At 44.2% G+C, this 21,502-nt stretch overlaps 1 protein-coding gene and 1 long non-coding RNA gene across 3 annotated transcripts in view; one reads left to right on the forward strand and one right to left on the reverse strand.

Annotated features, from left to right (window-relative positions):
- The window catches only part of LOC135911388 (uncharacterized), a 97,421-nt gene that overhangs the window by 10,871 nt on the left and 65,048 nt on the right, over nucleotides 1-21,502 (forward strand). The window lies entirely within an intron of this gene.
- The window catches only part of LOC135911387 (orexin receptor type 2-like), a 144,659-nt gene continuing 137,243 nt past the window's right edge, over nucleotides 14,087-21,502 (reverse strand). For both annotated transcript variants that reach the window (XM_070540571.1, XM_065443641.1), the window contains 2 exons: nucleotides 18,801-18,913; nucleotides 14,087-17,735 (listed from right to left, as the gene is read on the reverse strand). In XM_070540571.1, coding sequence (XP_070396672.1) covers nucleotides 17,629-17,735; nucleotides 18,801-18,913 — 220 coding nt within the window. In that variant the 3' untranslated portion in view covers nucleotides 14,087-17,628. The remainder of the gene's footprint in view (nucleotides 17,736-18,800; nucleotides 18,914-21,502) is intronic.

Raw genomic sequence — 21,502 nt, forward strand, 5'->3', positions numbered from 1 at the left:
ACGTTACCTGGCATAGTCGTGAAAGGCACTTGCTCGTGTTCCACCGAAATTTTACATGTGGAAACGCATCTGTGGAAAGTAGGATAGACTCATTACAATTTCGAAATGAAAAGTGCTTAAATCTAGCTCCTGTTATAAAAGAGAGCTGAGGAAGTACAATTGATACCGGACCATTTAGTGACGGCGATGCGAGCGAGAAAGATGATTGATTTAAAAAATTCAGTGCCCTTCCACTCTGTGAACAAGGATGACAAGCGAAGCTGTGAATGTGGGCCCCTTAATGGTGAACTTTACCTCCGCCGCGGGTCGGCCCGGTATTGCACTATCTTCGGGTTCTTCAACACCTGCTTCGCCTCCGCCTCGGGGCGGACCGGCATTTGACTAACTTCGAGGTCGGCCCACATGTGTGGAATGCTTAACGCCTGCTTCAACTCCGCCGCGGGTTGGCCTGCGGTCGCACTATGTTCGGGTTTGGCCCACGTATGGGGAGTGCTGAACGCCTACTTCACTTCCGCCATGGACCGGCCCGGCATTGCACTAACTTCGGCACGATATGCGGCAGAACCTAGCCATAAACAAATTCCCTATAAAGGATTCTACTATGTCCGGGGACCCAGACAAAGCGGACTTCAGAAAAATCGCGCAGGGCAAGAGTCGACAACATATTTGGCCAGTGCGACCGATTATTAGAAGTTGAATGTGTAAAGAACGAAAGCGCATCTGTAACCATTATGGCTTAAGATTTCTATGAAACCAATTTTCTCGTAGCCAGAATCATTGCTACAAATTCAGCAAAAAATATTGGCATGTAATAAGCGAGACGGAGCGAAATAGACGAGTTAAGCTGTTTTGAAATTACTAACAACTGCTTTCTCTAAATTTTTTGTTGCTCACCAGGATAGGCGAACTGGCTGCGAGACACGTGACGATGACGGCGCTTTCTAGACTGCCGATCTTCTTCCTTACAATTACTGTAATTTATGTTTATTCTTCTTACATATTGGTGCAACATTCTCTGCCGGCATAGTTAGGATCTGGGGCAGCAAGCAAACATGATGCAGCTCTATGGATGGCTCACACTGAAAACAACATCGGCATCTCTACTTCCCATTTTTTTTTATTTTGTGCTGCTCTCGTGAAACTGGGTGCAGGACAACTTGCCCCTCCTTGGAGCTCACACCACATGCGCAGCCGTAGGTCCAGTGCTCTTACTGAAGGAGCTACAGTGACCGCTCCCTATCCAATTTTATGCGGCATTTATGGGCCTTTGAGAGAGAGAAGAAGAGGAAGGAAAGAGTGAGAGGTTAGCCAGCGCCACTAGTGGCCAGTGTGTCGGATTGGAAACACTCATTTAACTTCAGGCACCCGGTATAGTACGCGAGCTTTAGAGAGAAACGAGAGTCTAGGGCCTAGCCTCAAGATATGTATATATGTATATATATATATATATTTTCTTACTAAACTAGAACACATTTTGCACAAACCGGCTTCAATCCTCGAGTTTAAAAAAATCGCCCAAGTATTATCGAACAAAATGTCCAAGGTTACATTTTCTCTAGTATTTAACTGCACGCCGTGTGCGTTGTACCACATGAACAAGGCCGATCTACTCAGGTTAATCTATGGAACGGCGATATTGCACTTTCTTCCACAGGCTATATATGAGAAATCTTTTAAAGCGACAAAAATAACAATTATGAAACAAAAAAGACGGAATATCGCTGAAACATTTCAAGGAGCCGTGCGCCATCGTTACTTTACCTGTAATTCATCTCCGTCGTCTCGTGCTATGCACCTTTGAAAGAGTGTTCTAGGCATACCCGTTTAAGTACTCGACGAAACAGCCCGTCGTGAAAAGTTGTAGGCGTGCATGCTTTCATAAATATGTTTTATGATGTGCGATGAGTCCTTCTTTTGCTGCTGGCACTGTTTCTTCTTGTTGTAGGGTAATGTAACAGTGCTTGCAAGTGTATTCCTTGATCTCTCTATATTGTATTGATGTTACGTTCTTCCTATAGATACAGTTAAGTACATATATTCATATGCTTACAGTTGTGTTAGTGCTCTTTTTGTAATACTGGCACATTATCTTTTAATCTTCTACTCCGTGCTACCGCCACGGGCATGTAAAGTATTATATAAATAAATAAACAAACGTGTGCCAAGACTTGGGTAAATGAACACTAAATTACCTTTATGGGATCATTTGAGGATAAAATCTCTGAATTATAGATTTCATTAATACACCCAGTGATTAAATGTTGTGCGTCTTTTTGTGATTTATTATCTTCGTAGCGACATAACTTCAGCTGATCGAAACCGATACTGTATCACCGCCTTTTAGACCATGTGGTTTGTTAGCTGAATAACCCTCAAGCGGATATCACCCCTCAGTTTCCACCATTAGGCGCTGCTTTAGCAAAGCCATAAAAGTGCTGTCTTTCAAACGTTGTTGCTTGCTTTGGAATAAAATTCAGCGCGCAGGTTCCTAACTGATTCGTCGATTACGTTGTCTGTTGCAGTCACTCTTCAAGCGAAAATGCGGGCTATTCGAGGCACTAATATAATAATTAGCTCGACTAGGACGTGTGCTCCGTGTCTATAAATAAAAAAAAGGAAAAAGTACATTCCCAGTTAAGCGAAACGAAGCAGTTAAATACTCCAGGGCCCTCTATACTACTCTAACAGGGCATAAATCGATAACCGGGTGCAATTAGGAGAAGCCGCTCGACAGGATTGGAATGAGCGCCGCGCACAAATGAGTTTTTTTTTTCTTATGCGGAATGCAGAACAAAGCCAGAAGGGCGAGTGGGAACATGGGTGGCAGAAACCAGAATGAGTGGGACGACATAGCCGTACTAGAGACGCAGCGTCTAATATCAATAACACAAAATAAGACGAAGCCTACAGTTGTGTTTATTTTCACCCTGGGCAAAGATGCGATCCCACGGATGGATGGATGCGAAACTTTAATAAGGTCCTGAGGTACGCGACTCAGCGCGCTGCGGGCCGCTCCCACGTTGGGACAGCCAACGATCCATGTATTGCGATCCCATGAAATTAATATTTTACGCACCGCTAAGCTCACAGCTTTAGTTTCACGCAAAGAAATTTATATTCGTGCACCAGACCATTTCTGTAGCTATGCTGAAATGCGAACCACGATTCAGGTGTAGGCGAACAGCCCGAGTGGTTCATATATACGCTACGATGGGACGAGGACGAAGGTGATGGAGTGTGCTTGTCGAGGCAATATTGGCGATGACATATATGTAGGGTCAAAGAAGAATGAGGAAATATGCAAATGCATTTTAGGACTGTACAACTCTTTTGTCGCGGTAGCGCAATCTGGTTCTTGGGGATCGGCAAAGTAGCGAGTAAATAAAAAAAGGCAGGTCTGTGTGCTTTACAGATGCCTGTCAGACGACTTGTCTACACATTCTATGTCGGTATTTGTTATTTGAACACGAAGGTGTGCTGACCAGCACTTTTTTTTACTAGTGTGCATATAGGAGGAAAATATCAGGCCGTATGAGGATATATATATATGTCCAAACGTATCCAGAAAAATACCGACGAACACAGCAGCAGCCACTACACACATCGGGGGCTTCCGCGGGGAAAGCTTCGCTTTCGAAATCATTTTATCGTCCTGTTTAAATGTGTCATGAACATTCACGGTGCTTCGTTTTTATGGTTTGTGTTATTACGAAAGCAGTATGAAGCGGATTCGTTCTAGAAGAACACGTTTCCAACATGAATGTACAGGAACCGAGATAATGAGAGCGGAATGAAAGGTTTCTTTTGGAACCCTCTCCAATAGGAGATGGGAACATCTCGTTCAAGTCGAAGAAAATGTTAATCCCACTTCAGAGCAGCTATTTAGCGATATCGGTTCTTCAGTGAGGGATTCTATTTCCTCACCAAAGAAAACGCCATTAATCGCACAAATGCTGTCCATAGTGCTTATGTCAATTCGATGTTACAATACGTGGACCGTATTGCGGAATCTTCGGTTTTCCCATCGGCTTTCCTTCCGGGCCTATATTTTCCATGTGTGGCTCGAAGTGTCTAATACTCCCATCTTCCATTCGACAGGACACACCGTGCGATTGTATTTTCGCTCGACAAATATGACTATTGAAATCTCGTTGCACTGTTTTCATTCCCCCTATATACTTTTACGTATCTGCAGTCCTTTTCTATATTCAACATGGCAAATTTTAGAACTGTGGTGAGACACTAGTGAACTTTACACAGCTTTAGCTACATTTTTTTTTGTTTTACAAAGTGTCCACTAGTTGCTTTCAGTTTCTACTTTTGGTCGGTAGGGCGTGGCGTAATCTAGACTGAACCAGTGAGTGAAAAAAAAAATGCGCCGGAAATCCTTATTTAAGGGTACCATTTTCACGTTACCGTAATAAATGATCACGCCCTGTAATTTAATTAAGCATACCATGGGACATGGTCTCTCTGGCTTTAATAAAGACTGTTCAAAAAGGCACGCGTTTGTTTCTGGCGCCTTATTTTATTTATTTGCGCAGTACCTACCTCGCCATAAAGGCATTATGCAGAGGGGAACAAAACACAACCAGTAAAACAGAAAAGCTTTTGCACAGATATACTCACAAACAGAAGCACTACAATAGCATTTCGAGAAAGACATGCAAGTAAGGTGAAACAAACAGATTTTCAGGATATATAACACCTACAGCTGTTTATAAGACCGCTGTCACAGCATAGAATAGAATAGTTCACCATTTAACACATTTACTATATCATTTGATAAACTGTTCCGCGATGAGGACAAAGTTAAAGCGCTAGGCCCACTTGCTGGCGAATCCAGTCGTGAAGCTCCCAACCCAGAACAGAAGAGGAGGATACAGAAGAGGAGGATGAGATAGCTGAGCCGAGTGAAGCCGCAGCTACCGCCGCCGATCATCCTGCCAAAATAAACAGTATAGGCAAGCTAGCTGCCATAGGAAAGACCCTAGGATGCATGATGTAAATGCTCCCCGGGATGGAGACGAGGTGAACTCAACTAGAGAGACCCAAGGCCCAAGCCAAAGGCAGGCTTACGGTATTGACAGTGCAGAATCAGGCAAATCCGAATCCCGAGGGTGGGGCTAAAGGGCTAATTGATCATTCTCAGTAGGCAAAATGGCGAACGCGAATAGCAACAATCTGAAAATCTGGCAGTGGAACTGCGCAAGTTCTCAGAGACGCAAGGCCCCATCGGAACAGCTTCTCAGGTCTATTGCGGACAAGCCGCAAGGTATATTGTTACAGAAAACGCTATGTACAGCAGAAACTTCCCTCTCGGGGTACCGCACGGTAACATACAGGAGAGAAAAGGGCAAAGGTTTGGTTACCCCAGTCAGAAAGAGCATCTCGTTCGTTGAGCGCGACGTCCGCTCGTACAAAGCGGGCCTCGAGGCCCATTTATTAGAGATCGTACCCAACAGAAGAATCAATTCTAACATTTTCATTCTCAGCGTGTACAGCGCGCCATCGCAAAGGAAAAGAGACTTCAAAACATTACTACGCTCCACGTCTAGGGCGGCGAGAAGCGCGCCTCTCGTTGTTGCGAGTGACTTTAACGCACCCTTATACAGTATGGGGGGCACAGTTACAAAAGTGCAAAACGAACGAACTTGGCCTTCAACGCTCCAGCGCTCGGCTTAATACTCGTCACAGACCCAAGGCTTCACACCAAATCCGCTAATTCGTTCAGTCGAGATATGACACCCGATCTCACCTTCCTGGCCCACATCTGGGCGATTGGCCGAGAATGATCAGATGGAAAGTGCATGGTCTAAGTCATCTATGTGGATCCGTACGCATTCGCGCGTACCTAAATGAAAGTAATAAATAATCCAAGTTGTCGACCAGGCGAATAGACGCCGAGGAGGGCCAATCTCTTCGAAAAGTGGGAAAGAAATCTTCGCTTTAAGATAAGCATGCCCACTAAACTGGATGTCATTGGCAAGAAATTCACCTTCATAAAATAAAGCTTGAATTCCAAGGCCCGTTGGTAACACTTCAACCTACAAAACATTTGGGAAAGAAGAAAAGAGGGAAAATCACGAAGGCGAGTGCATCTCAGAAATGAAGCCTCATTACGCGAGCGTGTCGGTGTGATTCGCCATAACGGTCGTTTCGCAAGACAAACATCACAAACGTGAACAATAGGCGGCGCACCTCCTAGCGCTTCACGACGCTCGCGCATACTGTTCGAGACGGTCCTCTTTTTTTTTTTACCTCAGTCGGTCCCATCCGCCTAAAATGACGCAAACGACGACAAACACCGATGACACACAAAGCCCCTCCCCCTTACCACCTCCCTCTTCTGCCGCAGGGTGCCCTTCATTGTGAGCGCGCTGAAAAGTTACGGCGAAACGCTCACTACCACGCTCTGCACTGCCGAAAATGAAGCACGCGGAATGCCAGGAAAACGACCCGTGAAGAACCTTTTCGTGGCTGATGACGGTTGATGACGGTAATGACCCGTTTTGAGGCGTTTCATTCAAGTGAGCACCACCTACATCTGTGTCCCCATCATCATTACGGCTCAACTGCGACCGCACTGAGGTGATTACGAGTTAGCTTGAAAGCTTTCCACCGTCGCATATATGGTCACACCGCAGAAGCGGTACTTTTAAGCCCAACACGCTAGGGCCGCACCGCCTCTACGTCTACTCTTTGTCCTTTCGCTTCCTCCAACGTCGCGGTTGAGGTGTCCACTGGTGTGTGAGACTATTACAAACAGTTTTTTTTTTGTAGCCACTTCCTTCTCCTGTAACTAAATGCGGCAGCGCTGTGCTACAATCACTGGCATGCGCATGCTGTGTTTGGGTGTTACACTTTTTCAAGCAATAAACTAACAGTCGTCTTAACGGCCCGTTACTTTAGGTTACCTGCAGTGGGTACATGTTAAAGAACCCCAGGTGGTCAAAATAATTCTGCGCGTGTTTTTTTTTCCTTGTATGTTAGACAACGACGCAATTAGCGTTGTTTGCTCAGTCAGTATCTGCATATGAAATATACCTGCACATGTTTTTTTTCTTGTATATTTTGCAAAGTTAGATTTATTGACTGTACCTTGGTTCTGTAATGTTTGTGGTCGGGCATGACATAGATGGTAGCTGGCCCATGCCGTCGTCCAACCTATCCACGCTTGGGACGTTGTCGAAGGGAGAGAGTTGTTCTCATCGAGAAAGAGGAATATGTGATTTATTTACAGTATCCACATCAGAACGTTACTGTTCATCAGTCTAGCATGACTGAAAGAGAATGCACACTCAGCAGCCGCGCCACGGCTGCTTATAAACACTCTGTCCTCCCTAGATCCCTAGGTGAGGGAAAACGGCCGTTCAACCGTCGAGTAATTCGGAGCGTCCAAAGTCATCGTAACCGACCCGCCTTTGAGGGGGAGGGTTTACACACTCACTTCAGCACACGTTTCACTAACCACACCGAGGTGAGAGGGTTCTGGCAGACACGGGTCTTGTCCTGAGCAGGCGCCTCTTGGTCCCAGAGTTGACCCCGCAGACAGTGGCCGCCGCCTTTGTCTATTGACTGGCGACTTCTAAGACCCGTGAGATGGCACCGCAACACACCTTCTTCCAGCAGTTCCACCGCTTCAAACCAACCGTGACGGTGACGGGAAATCCTTTCGCAGTAATTGGTCCGCCAACCGCGCCTAGATATGGGGGCGCCGACGGGCTGGGGACTGTCGTATTGTCGTCCTTTCAGAGCGAGTCGCCGAAGTAGATATGATGGCGCTGTTCGGTTGGGGACTGTTGCTTCCCCGAAGATCGCCAGCCTTTGCAGGTCGAGCGTAAAAGTTCGCATAACATTGTTAGCATCACTGCCGAAACCATTGATATATTTGTGTGTAAACCGTAACAATTGGTATCTCCTGTTTTCTTGATTATTTTTTACTGTAAGAGAGAGTGGCCAAGACGAAGTAATTATAGGAAGTTTAACCAAAGGCCGGCCGTGCTCGATTTACTACCCTACATTTCGGGATGGAGACATGGATGAAAAAGAAGGAAAGATGAGAAAACGAATGAAAACGCAGTCATGGGGGGGTACAGTCGCACGCAAGTGAACTTTCGCTGACTGTCGCAAACGTTGGCGCAGTGCAGTCGTCTTCTTGCAACGCACTAAGGTTCGTGTTGCTTAGTTGATGCAGGCTTCAGAGGATGCCGCTGTGATAATTATTTTGAATAGCACATGCCTCTAGGCCCTTGTGGTTCAAGGGCTCTGGCGAGGCAGTAGTGCTGTAAGCAATTTAACATCTCGCATATTTTAAATAATGCATCATTCTTCTACGATGGATTTCAATGTTCATAGCATTAGTCATTAGTCATCGCCATCATTTTATAGCACGTAGATTTTACGCACTTTACAGCGACTATTTTTATTCCCTTTTACAGCCAAGTCACATCTTCACAGAACTCATCATCATCACCGCGAAATCACTAACACTGTCTTGGCGCTCTTAGGCCATATCTGGCCCTTGTGCCACTAAACCACACACATTCCTTCATTCATTGATGCAGGAGTGCTTACGCGAAGTTCTTAGCATTTTTTCCACCGAGAGCGGTCTATCATACAAGCGTGTAGCTCCCAACGATACAGGTTGAATACAGGTGAAAGTAGAATACAGGTTACCTGATTGCCTCGTCACACCCGCAGAAATGGCCTGTAGCACAGTTGGTCATCCTCATGAGCAGAAAATAATCATTAACGAATGCAACGGTGATATTGTACTTCAAGAGTTTAGTATTTTACTGTACGCGTTTTACTCCTGTTACTGTGTGAATTACGGAACCACTATCATCTACCCATTACCTTTAGTCGCTGGCTCTTCCAGTAATTTCTGACAACTTCAAAGAATATATTGAATTACCAAAATTCGAGGACTCAAAGTCTCAAGCTTGTTTTCAGTCTTTGAGGTGCTCCATGATATTGTCATGTTCTGGCTGCCGTTTCTACAGGCCTGCTTGGCTGCGAGTGATTTTGGTTGTCTCCTCAATTTGTCAAACACGTGGAATAATTTGAACCTTGTTATAAATGTCATCGGAGCACGTAAGAACACCTCGCCGGTCGCCGACACCATCGTACAAGTGCGATGAAGGTGTACCTACTTTAATCTTAAAGCTGAGTTCACCCACTTCATGAAGCTGTGAACGAGCCGATTTGAACCATTATAATTCTTTCTGCGGAGCTGAACCTGAACCAAACCAAAGGCATGATCCCAAACTGAAACGATACCGAAAAAAAAAACACTCCGTTTGACAAGCTGAATGCTTAAATACATGATTACACTTGAAATCGGTATCATCAGCTTCGTTTTCCTTTTATAATCGTGACCACTCAAGGGAAGCAAAAATCTTGGACTTCCGACAGGGCTCTTACCTGCATCCTTTAATTTATGGGGTTTTACGTGCCAAAACCACTTTCTGATTATGAGGCACGCCGTAGTGGAGGACTCCGGAAATTTTGACCACCTGGGGTTCTTTAACGTGCACCTAAATCTAAGTACACGGGTGTTTTCGCATTTCGCCCCCATCGAAATGCGGCCGCCGTAGCCAGGATTCGATCCCGCGACCTCGTGCTCAGCAGCCTAACACCATAGCCACTGAGCAACCACGGCGGGTTACCTGCATCCTTTTGTGCCTGTGTACCTTGTCGAGAAACGTTATCAAACACGCTTCGCCAAGCTGTTCAGTCACCACGAAGCGCTTGGTACTGGAAAGTGTAACCTGTCCTTACGGTTGTGCCTCACAGCGGCACACAACAGTTACATAGCAAGGCACCACGTATGATACGGAGTCTTACGAAGGCTTCGATACTTTTGCTGCCATACGCAAAAAAAAAAAAAAATAACTGCAAATACAGATGCGGCGTGAACATAATGTAACACACTCGAAGCTCTAGCACCGCAGCGCTGGCCCTCCACCTCGTAGAGCTGCTGCTGATAATGACAATTTGTAATGCCACTCTTTTTTTTAGCAGTGGGCGATAAATAGTTGTTTAGCCTGCTTGAGGTATTCATCTTTAACTATATCTGTTGTAGTCTTAACGTTTTTCCTATCTCGACTTTATATTCTTTCTCTCAGATAAAACATTTATCTTTCTTTTAATGTTCCCCATACCTCTGCCCACCCTAGCACCATCCCTTCACTGCATTTTTCTCAACGAATGCTGCAAACATGATTTGCTTATCTCAGCCGCTGCTTGGTTAGCGCTGCCAACAACTTTGGAACCTAGCGATTTTGGAAGGCAGAGGTCCTCTTCGGTTTTGGACGGGTTAATTTATTGGCATTCTATTACGATGTGTCAAGACATCTGGATTTTTTTCCCCAACACGCACATGCATCATTTCTTGCTTCGGCCATCTTCTCCCAAATTTTCGTCGTAAGACAATCAGCTCTCTATTCTTAAGTAGCACGACACTATCTCCTGTATTCCCCTTTCAACATTTCTTGCTTACTGTTTTATCTTTCGTGTTTATTTACCAGTTCGCTCTCTCTCCTTTTCTTTTTTGGTGACTCCTCCTCGTCTGTTTACACTTCCAATGAACTCCTTTAGTTGCAAACCTTTCCGACCTCTTCCTCCGTTTCACATCGATGATAGTGATGTACAGATATTCATGGTTCTACCGTAATACCATCAACGTCAGTCGGCCCACTGCCCTTTGGTAACGATGATAACGATGGCGATATTTCTGATTTTAAGCACAGGATGGTGTTCGCGAACGTTAGTGCTAGCACCGCTACCTCGGTTCAGGTTCATCAACCAGCTCAAGTTTATTTCAGCGGTGTGGGAGTAGTTGGTGCACTTAGTAAAATAGTGGCGGCCGTTGTCTCAACTTTTTCTTTCGCTCCTTCACCCACAACGCCTAGCACGACTAGCAGGTCGTGCTGAGGTGTGAAAAAATTGGGGCTTACATATCGCACTGGTCGTCTTACAGCGCAACTTACCACAGCAGGCGACTCTGAGCTCTACGGGAAGCAACATTGCCGCTCTACAACATTGCTGCTGGTTATTTTTTCAAGCGTCTACACGGACCTTAATGAGTACTAGTGTTTGTGAGTGCATATGCTGTTTTTTTTTTCTCGTTGCTCATTATATTACGTTATCACCCAGTGCCCCAAATAGCATGCATGGTGATCAGCCGCGCTGACAATTTCAGCTTCTCTGAAGATATCATGATATTTTGAAAATGACATTTTCAGTTTCTGTAAAAATGTCAAAAGAGTCCGCGCCTCTCGCTGTGTCACTCTACCACAGAATGCGCAGATTACTTGTGCATGTTTCTGAGGATATGCGGGAAAGAACTAAATCATTAATTTTCTTTCATTGTTAAATTTTTGGCACAACATGCAGCACTGAGGTAGATCATATGGGCAACTTTCAATTCAATACGACCTCTCAGGTTCCGTTCAGTTCCCCAATAAATGTCGTATAATTTGTAGATTTTGTGCGATTTTATGTTTTTATATTCTCCTTGGCTAGTCACGTTGAGTAGCAGCTTCTTTTTTAACTTTACAGCACAGTGTCTTGCTTATTTAGACTTACATATCTTGTCATTAGTTCCTGAACAATGCAAAACAATTAAACTTGAACCGTCCTTCACAATAAGATGGCCGTGAAAAAATTTCTTTACATATGCTTGACCACTCATTTCGTGAACTCAAATGAACGATTCATTCATTCGTGTAATGTAGCAAATGAACAGGTCATTGAGCATTTTTGAAAATAAAACAACCTTTCAGGGTCTTGGTTGAGACTTTGTTGGTAGGCTGCCGATCATTCGAAATTTTTTTTATATATGTTGAGCGTTCATATTAGTTCATTTCAGAATATGAAATCAATGCTTTTATTCATGAAGTGAAATGAACATGTCAGTGACCAATGTATGTCCTTGTCTAAAACCTTACCTTTAAAGACCCTAGTTCGTAATGAGCGAAACATCACGCAATGTGTTTATGCTTCTTTTTTGTTTGTGATCATTCATCCCAGGGTTCGAGAATACATGTTTTCCAGATTTTCTTGTGTCTTGTTATTCTGCTACCTGGTGTTCAAAAAACAAGTTATTCCACGTGTAGGCTGGCTGGTATGTTCCTTTCATTTATGTCATTTGCCTCATCCCATTATGTTGTTCAGTGTGTACTTTGAACGGGCTCTGCCGTGAGATTTGACACCACGTGGTTCTTAGCAACAACGTTTTTGTTCATTTTTCGTTGTTTTCAGAAGTTTTCATTTTCTCCAGTGTAGACAGATTCGCACTCACCAAAGAGAATCCTTTAAACCATTCGATGGTTCTGCGGGCGCCACAAATGCGAAGAAATTCCACTTCAGGAATGATGAAGGCGTGCGCAGAAGGTCTCTGCACAAGCATAGGAGAAGGTGTCTATGTTTAATCACAGATCCTTTTCCCACCATGTCTCGTCTAGATACTTGAATGAACAAACTAATGTTTATTGAGGTAAATATGGGTTTCTTCTTGTATTAGGCGAAGTTATTATCCCCTGGTGTTGGGCTGCTGAGCACGAGGTCACGGGATCGAATCCCGGCCGCGGCGGCCGCATTTCGAAGGGGGCAAAATGCGAAAACACCCGTGTACTTAGATTTAGGTGCACGTTAGAGAACCCCAGGTGGTCGAAATTTCCGGAGTCCTCCACTACGGCATGCCTCATAATCAGAAAGTGGTTTTGGCTCATAAAACCCCATAATTTAATTTTTTTAAAGTTATTATCTCCCTCTTTCTCGCTACCGTCACCGACAATTATGTGCCATCTAAACAAATGATTGTATTTGTCTGGCTTTGTACATCTGAGACCACCTCGCGGAAGTATCCCGCATATACTCTCTCTTCTTTTACATAATATTATGAGCCAAACTTATGCAAAGAATACTGCCAGCGCACCAATTATATAATTATTATTTTAGTGTCTAAAAGAGTAATCCGTTAGAAATCTGAATATTATGAATTTCGAGTACTATAATAAGTTTAGCATGCGAAATCATTTTTGTCCCATTTTTACAGAAGCATAGAAGCAGCCGCAGCGTACTTGAATGAGGAAACAAAACAGCCGTGAGGAAAACTCGAACAAGACGTCCCAAGAAAGGCGTTTATGTGGATCTCACTATTTGTTACACACATCGTACTTGATTCAGGCGCTCTGTGACGCCAGAGCAGTTCATGACGTCAGCATCACGTAACAATGTAACCACATACCACGCTTTCGAACGGCCTTTTTTCTCTGTTATAAAGAACCGAAGAGCCCCTATAGGGTTAGGGAGGGCCACAGGACACTGTCGGCTGGAAGGCCCTAGAATAACGTACTTGATTGGGGCAGATCTGCTACAGCCTTTGCAAAGATAATAGAGCCTCAGAAGCCGTGCCACTTATAATACAGATCCTTTAAATCCCAGAATTAATATACAGCACTTCCTCGTAGTGGAACACGTAGTACCATTGAAGAACCCGAGCAGTCCTATAGCTACTGGTTAGTATTTTGCCGATAATTCCGTAGTAACCAAAAGCCTGGGAAGAGGTTCTCGTTGTTGGATTTTCTGCCTAGCGTTAGATCTACACAAGTGGTGCGCTGACACAACAATACGGCGCGCTTTGCCTCTGCGACAATGATTTTGCCTACGTATATTTTTTTTGGTTTTCCAGATTATCTTTCCTTTGTAGTTTCAATTCTACTGAATAGGATGTTGAATAATCTTCATAAACATGACTGCAGATTCTGCCACTATATGAGCGTGTAAGCATGTTCTTCAGTAAGCAAATGCCGTTAAAAAGTACAGTACTTGGAGCCGACACTGTTCAAAAATAAATCTTTCGATTCACTTTGCTGAGACAGGACTGTATTTTACAAGGTCAGAATTATTTCCTATCCGGTGGTAAGAAATGGCGAACGCAAGTCTCGCTTTTCACCCTAGATTGATGTGGCCTTTCAGTACTCTATTAAAGTTTAAGAAAAGTGACCAGTAGAGTTACCTTGGAAGAACACTGACATCAAATGTATGGGTTTTATTTTACTAGAATAACGAAGCACGTAGAACAAGTGACCCTGTTTCAACTTTCACATCCTCACCAGAAATTAATACATATAAAACTTTCTAACAGGTAAGTGTCAGCACAGGAACCTTCAACGTTATACAGGGGAAGTTCTTAAAGTAGAGCAGCTTTAGGGGATCTACTTCACTGCTACCTATATTACCCAGCCTAATTGGTTTAGTGGTGGTAAACAAACAAGTGACCGTTTTTCACACTTGAAATTATTGACAGAAAAAAGAGTGCAGCACATCTTTTTCTTTGCGGGACAGAAGACTAATGCAATCACAAAAAGAGTACTGTATACTCACGGTGATATCTCTACGTAATAATGTTTATTAGCAATTCAAGGAAGAATGCCTGAGACTGTCGACACAGTTATTGGCACTACCACATCAGAGTCCTCGCCGTGTACGTCGGTATACTGCTCGTGACTGTTTAGCGAGAATATACAAATACAGTGTACATTTATCCAGAGTATTCGCCATTAAGCTGTAGTTAAGCTGCGTTGCATCAACGCAGCTAACTAACACGCCTCTCACCGACACGCTCGTAGTGCACAGGTGAAGAGCTTAAAGCTGCCCGTTAGTGTGTGCACCTTTTTGTTGTAACTTTGTGAAAGCAGGACAACCATCGTATTTTTGTTTTGTTTAGAGTGAAGCGCAACTCTGCCGAAAAGTGGTGACCCTGCTTGTCACGTTTGTCAATTTGTCATTACTATACTTGCAGTGCAGGTCGTCTATCTTGCCGTATTGGAAACACGAAGCAATATCTGGGAGACGCGCTGCAAAACTACGCGGTCTTGCTGTGCACGCTTAATCTTTTTGGGTTGGCCCCTTACAATTTGTAGCCCATTATGCCGACCACTTCAAACCAGCTTCTTACCTAATTATAGTTATTTTACTTACTACGAACAGTGCTCATAGGTAAACCGCTTAACGCAGTTTCCCCTAAATACCAAGCACGAGTATTTAGGAGAACGGTGAACTTGGTCAGTTGGTATTGTTATATTTAATTCATAAGTATTTCTTTCAATGCAAGCTTATTATGCTCGCCAATTTCAGGGATCGTGACAATGTGCATGTGATGCACTTCGTAGTTAGCTTCCAAATCGCTACATTTCGTTTCAACTTAGTTTCTTGCCACAACTGTACTTATCATTGGCTGTTATAGCCGGACAAAGTAGGAAAAACGATTTCTGCCAAGCGCTTATTCGGTGGGCTAGTTCGGCTGGGTTTTCAGACGCGCCAGTGTTGTCCTCATAGGAGTGCGTGTTTTTATTTTGATTTAACTTAAATACTCATACTAATTAAAATCTCTTGATGCTGAGGGGGCTACCTTTTCGTTTGTATTTTTTGTTTCAGTGTTTTTTTTATAAACAAAAGGGATGTATCAGGGAAGCATCAATCAACGGCGCCGCCTGCTCTGTCACTCCTCATACTACTTAAAGAGCTCCTGATGTTGAAGGGGTTACCTTTTTGTTTGTATTTTTTCTTCTATTTTATAACCTAAAGGAATGTACCAGGGACACATCAATCAACGGCGCCGCCTGCTGGGTCATTTTCGTACACCGCAAATAACCCACGCTCCTCCACCAATGCTGGGATCTTACAAATGCCCGCTTAAGTGATTAACGGCATGGTAAACAATGAACGCCTGCGAACACTGCTAGAATTTTGACAAGACGTGCAATAACCAACGCCTACAAGGTGACCCTAAAAGTCCGCTATCTGAAAACTTGGCTTAGTGCTCCCTTACAAGGCTTTTTGTGCTTACCTGAAATGTTGATCAATATCGAGTTTTACACAGTTTTATAACATTAGGTTAGTTCACAGGCACACTTTGACCGCATTCTCGCTTCTATACAGTTGTGGGCTCATGGCAGTGACGTTCTTTTACGATATCTCGAAAGCTCTACTATGGCAAACCAGAGCGCAGTGACTACATTATCTGGTGTGCGTAGTATACCATGCTGCCTTACAAAAACCAGGACCATGTTTATGGCGTCTCCTTTCTGAAGAACTCTGTCCGCTTATCCATAGACTTCCTTGACGGTATTGTTCGGAACAAAATAGTGAATAGGAAAAAAATGTGCCTGGAATGTAATAGGTGTAATAATACTGCTTAGTTGGAAACGTGAGGCGAATTTCCTGATCAGCATTCTTGTAGGACAGCAGCCGCCACAGGAATAAGTACTAAAATAAACTCGTGTTCTAGCAGCCCTAATACTGAGTCATAGAATAGAGCTCGAGGTGACCGTTAATTAAACTAATGCGGCACCTGTATTAATGAATCTAGATCATGCTAGTACTGATCTGAATGCCATTTCTTAATGTGCGCACAAATATTATACTTTTTTTACACAAGCACAATAATGGCTCTGACTAAAGTCTACTTTCACTGAAGTTAAGTATGGCTCACATTCTGATTGCGGATTCGAATAACGCTCGGTCAATTACCCATGTCAGGTAGAAAGGACACTTTTGCTTCTGTCCGCTTCCGGTAACTTGTTACGTGGCGGTTTTATGATGATCTACTTACACGATTGGCTACAGAGTCAACGCCAAGGTGCTGGCTACGACGTGGCAAATGATGTTCTGATCTCACAGCCGTTCAACTAACGCCCGCTCTGTATAACCAAAGGACCAGCATGTTTATAGGACAGTGTTTACTATAACAAGGCGGCTATTCTCCGAAACCATGCGCATTTGTTTTTTCCGCGTATCCTTAGCATATGCGACTTAATGTAGGTGACGGTCACTCACAGAGCTGCATTACAAGTTAGTACACCACCTCAGCATGAGAGAGGCAACATTTTCTAGGTCTCCCTGATTTCAAGTTTCCTTGATTCAACGTCTCCTTGAGCAAAAGACCTTGATTTTCAAGGTCTCCTGCTCCCGTTGTTTTGCGTTATGGTGGTCCATGTCCGGCGTAGTACAAGTGGCACATGGTCGATAGGGCTGGTGTTTGGAACGTTCTAGCACGAGAAAAATCGCGACGACGTTGCCGATTTTAGCTGCGATATCGCTAAGTAGCGGCAACATCGCGCATACAACGAACGCTCACAGCTCACAAAGATCGCAGACATTCGGAACACACAACGGCACAGCCCTCAGCGCTCTTCTGCCTAAGTAGAGCTCTGGGTTGATATTGACGTCTATAGCATTCTCATAAGAGAGGCGGTAATATACAATATTTCACCGGCGATACAACGTACACTATCACTTGAAAAAATGAAGAAGCACACAAACAGTCAATCACAACGACCAAAGACGCAATTCCACAGCCACTCTGTCACGCACGACTTCCTCGACAGCTCCCAGCTGCCGGCGTGTCCGAAACCGCAATGGCGACGGACGAGCGTGCTGATATGAAATCCTTCGTCTCGCTGTCTTCCTTTGCCCTGCGGAAGACGTCATCGACTAGAGTTCGCAGACGGTGCAGGCCGAGGTGCTCTTCCAGGAGGTCTGCCTCGTCGAACGCTGCCGCGTACTGTGGTTTATCTTGGCCAGCCTCGAGTCCATTCGAAGGCGGCCAGCTGTATGCTATAGCTCGCACGTGTTGGTGGCCGCCTTTCTTCGGCCGATTCCACAGAGGAGGACGCGCTTCAGCAGCCATCGGAAGGACTTGTTGTACTCCTTGCGGAATTTGCCTATTAGCAGGGAAAAACAAAAAGAAAAAAAAGGAAACGCTTAAGAAAATGCGGAACCGATCCCTTCAACGTCGAAGAATGGATAAGGATCGGTCCGGTAATGCAAGTTATGGCACATTTACGACAGGCACATTCAAGAATCCATTTTAAGGAAGGGCAAGGAAGGACGGCCATAGATAGCACGGCTGTTTCAGGCGCTCCTTTAAGGCGTGTTCACCTTCAACGCGGGCCCCGTGTCGCAAAAAATCTGATGTCGGCGTCGGACTTCACTTGGGCGAAAAATCAATCCGAACCACAACCGCGCAGGCCCTCCGCGAGGTGCAGATGCGTTAGTGAACTAATTGAATTGCTTAATGTAAAGTATGTTAGAAAATTTGTAAAGTACGACCTAAACACAACCTACAGACATGACAGCGTCGAAGTTCAATTTGAATATACCAGAATATAGAAATTCTGTTAGGCAGAAACTCAAATAGGAACCCCTTTTTCGAGAAGCGTGGCTCGCTCTGTTTCTTACAACATCATCGTCGCGCTCAATTCCGCGCAACCGCAAGAAAGCTGCGGTTGCTGGGAAGCATGACAAGCTGTCAAGGATCTTTAAATCTGTCGCGTTCCCCTTTTAAAGGCGAAGCTTGAGCGGCCTCCAAATTTCTTTAGCTAAGCCAATGTCAAACTGTTGGAAGGCGCACGCAGTTACTTTAGTTGAATAACTAACACGTGTGCATTATTTGAAGTTTATCTGCCACAACAAACAAAACATTAAATATCGGCCTACACTTGTATTTATGTGGGGCATGATGTTCGTACAAGACAAATGACTCATAGAAGCGTGCGATCCTAAAATGATCAACATATAATAATCAATGTATGCTGCCCAAACATTAATAAAATGTTCACAGTTTGATCATCCGCTGCTTCTAGAACCATGCTATGTGAATAAAGCCGAGAAGTCACAAACGTTGTATGCAAGCTGAAGGTCCCGTTTATGAACCTCGGTTAACATATTGGTGCATCTAGCAGACCGGACCTTTCGCAGGCGTCTTCTAGTTCAAAAAGCCGTCTCACCACTCATGAAGTTGTAGACGATCGGGTTGATTGCCGAGTTGAAGTAGCAGAGCCAGTGCGATATCAGCGATGCGACGCTCATAAGGGGCGTCTGGGGAAGTTCCGTCGTGTACCTGCGTTTTAGACAAGCAATGTTACCATACGTCGTTGGACCGCACAGCTACATTTAACCCAGTATTAAAACATAAATTTCCAGTGGTCAAGTTGTACAACTCCGTGTGGCTTAAATTAGGCTTACGTGACTCATGTAGCATGCCATGAGTGAGGAGAATAAGGGCCTCCGAGGGCCTCGGTTTTTCTATTAGTCACAGCCATGACTGCCTGTCTGCCGCAGCTCATAAGATACACTTCGGTAAGTACAAGATGTGCACCCAGTAATGGTGTTGGCTGGCATGTCAAGCCACCGCTACTTTTTACAAGCTGTAGAGTTTGAATGCAACAAATGTATCGCTAAATTTCAATCCTCCTGTTGAAAACTCCCCAGAGAAGAGGCAATCGTTGGGGTTCGTTTATTACTTTGACAACGCACTCAAGCTGGCTCGTGTCTCCTGTAGTCGTCGTTGGCTGCATTGCAGGAATATACACCGGCAACTTTCTACATGTAGTACATATTGTCGAATTGTAAGCCTGTTATTGCAATTCTTTACTGTAAAACAACAAGAATGGATAAGTAGCCACTTGGCGGGAAGCTCGGCAATAGGGAAGAATTGTTCCTGAATTTGGCTGAAATTCCGCTTTGTTTATGGCCGGAAGATGTGAATTCGCATCAATTTAAGAAGAGCGAGGCATTAACTACTTGGCGTTTTTAATAACTTTGGTCACTGGTCTAACGTTCTCTCGGTACCTGTCTACAATTGGGGGAACAAAGGGTGGGGTTTACTTGAGGATACACTTTTCTGTCTAATATCAGATGAGTTTATCGACCTAGATATATCTAAGGGCCTTGAGGCTAATGCCTAGACGGAAATTTGCTTATCAGCGGGAAAAAAAAATTTACTACGTTGCTGTGGAAAGAAAGAGGAAGAAAGTGTTCCGACTTCTGCATTTCAATACGCTCTACTTCAAAAAAATTTAAAAAGTTGTTATAAATAAATATGGTGGCAGTCACTTTAGTATACCCTAACGAAGACAGAGCCGAAGTCCTGCGCGCTCACAAGACAATCATTACATTACTCGACATTTTCATTCTAATGCGTCGCTATTTCCTATTACTTGTTTTCTCCCACTAAATGTCTTCGGTTCGATTGCCCTAATTAACTATGCATTAATTACCTTTGTCCTAATTAACTTCGCCCTGACTGACACTACAGGTAGCGGGCTCGACTCTCGACATTCGCGATGTCCGTTAGAATCCGAGTTGGAGATATCGTCGGTTCGCCTTTATCTCCAAGTGAGTTCGACTCTCATCAAAGGTCACGGGTTCCAGTGCCTTAGTTAACTCTACCATAATTAACTGTGCCCTAATTCACGTCACCTTAATTAACACCAAAGATAGTGGGTTTGACTCTCGACATTCATGGTGCCAATTAAAATCCAACTTGGAGATATGGCCGGTTGGCCCATACCTCCAAGTGGGTTTGACTGCCACTAAAGTTCGAGGGTTCACTAACTCCTACTAATGGCCGTCCGTTCGAATGCTTGAATTACCCATATCCTTATTAACTTCCCTTATTTAACTTCGTGATAATATAGCACCAAAGGTCGTGGGCCCGACTCACACCAAAAGTCGTGGATTGGAGTGGCTTTATTAACGCCATCTTAATAAACTGTGCCTTAATTCACATTGCGATAATTAACACCACAGGTATTGAGTTTGACTCTTACCAAAGGTCGAGGGCTCGACTCCGTGTGAATTTTGGTGCCATGAGTTTTATTGTCATAATGCCGGATGGCGTAACGCCAGACATCAAATATCTCGTCCTATCACCCGTCTAAGGCTTTCGCCCTAATAAAACTTAGGCATAAATAATTAGCTGAACAAACATTATACTATAATATAACGAGTACTGTTATGTTAGGCTTTTTTAAGAAAGCGACGCATGGTATGGCTTTCTATAAACGAGCGTGCACAAGGTTAGCAAAGCGTGCGGCACCAATAATAATAAGACGAGTTTATGCTAAGTAGAGTTACTTCAAGAGTTATCGCACGCGTTTTCTTGAAGCTCATTCTCCAGTTCACGTCACACCTCACACTGGCGCTTGCAGATAGCGTTAAAAAAAAGCGCCATCCTCCCCCCCCTCCCCCCCCATACTCCCTAACCATAAAAAAAATGTAGTTGTCTCATCGCTTTCAGCGTTCATTGTCAGTAACACGTCGAGCAGGGACTTAACGCAGAAATGCTGCCCCGAGGTCTTCGAATTCGGAGAGCGTGTGACTGTTAGCGTGTGACCGTTAGCGTGCTTTTGCCCGCGGCATCTCTAGACTCGTCGCAATTCACGAGTCTCCAGTGTCTCGACTAGCATATCAGCTCCGCACGTTTTCTTTCTAACCTGCGCAGCCTTATCCCGTCTTCTCGCTTCCTTCTTAAAAGAAGTTTCAATTTGTCCCTCAAAGCTAGTCGCACAGCTAGAGGCTTAACAAATCTCAATGCAATAAACTGCGTCACTAGACTGACGAAAACATGATGTTTGCAGACCCTCCAGAGTGCCACGTCTAAATGTGTATTTCCATGTGCCCTTCGTATGAGATAAATAATTGTATA

The sequence above is a fragment of the Dermacentor albipictus genome, chromosome 6, assembly GCF_038994185.2.
Source record: "Dermacentor albipictus isolate Rhodes 1998 colony chromosome 6, USDA_Dalb.pri_finalv2, whole genome shotgun sequence".
Classification (NCBI taxonomy): domain Eukaryota; kingdom Metazoa; phylum Arthropoda; class Arachnida; order Ixodida; family Ixodidae; genus Dermacentor; species Dermacentor albipictus.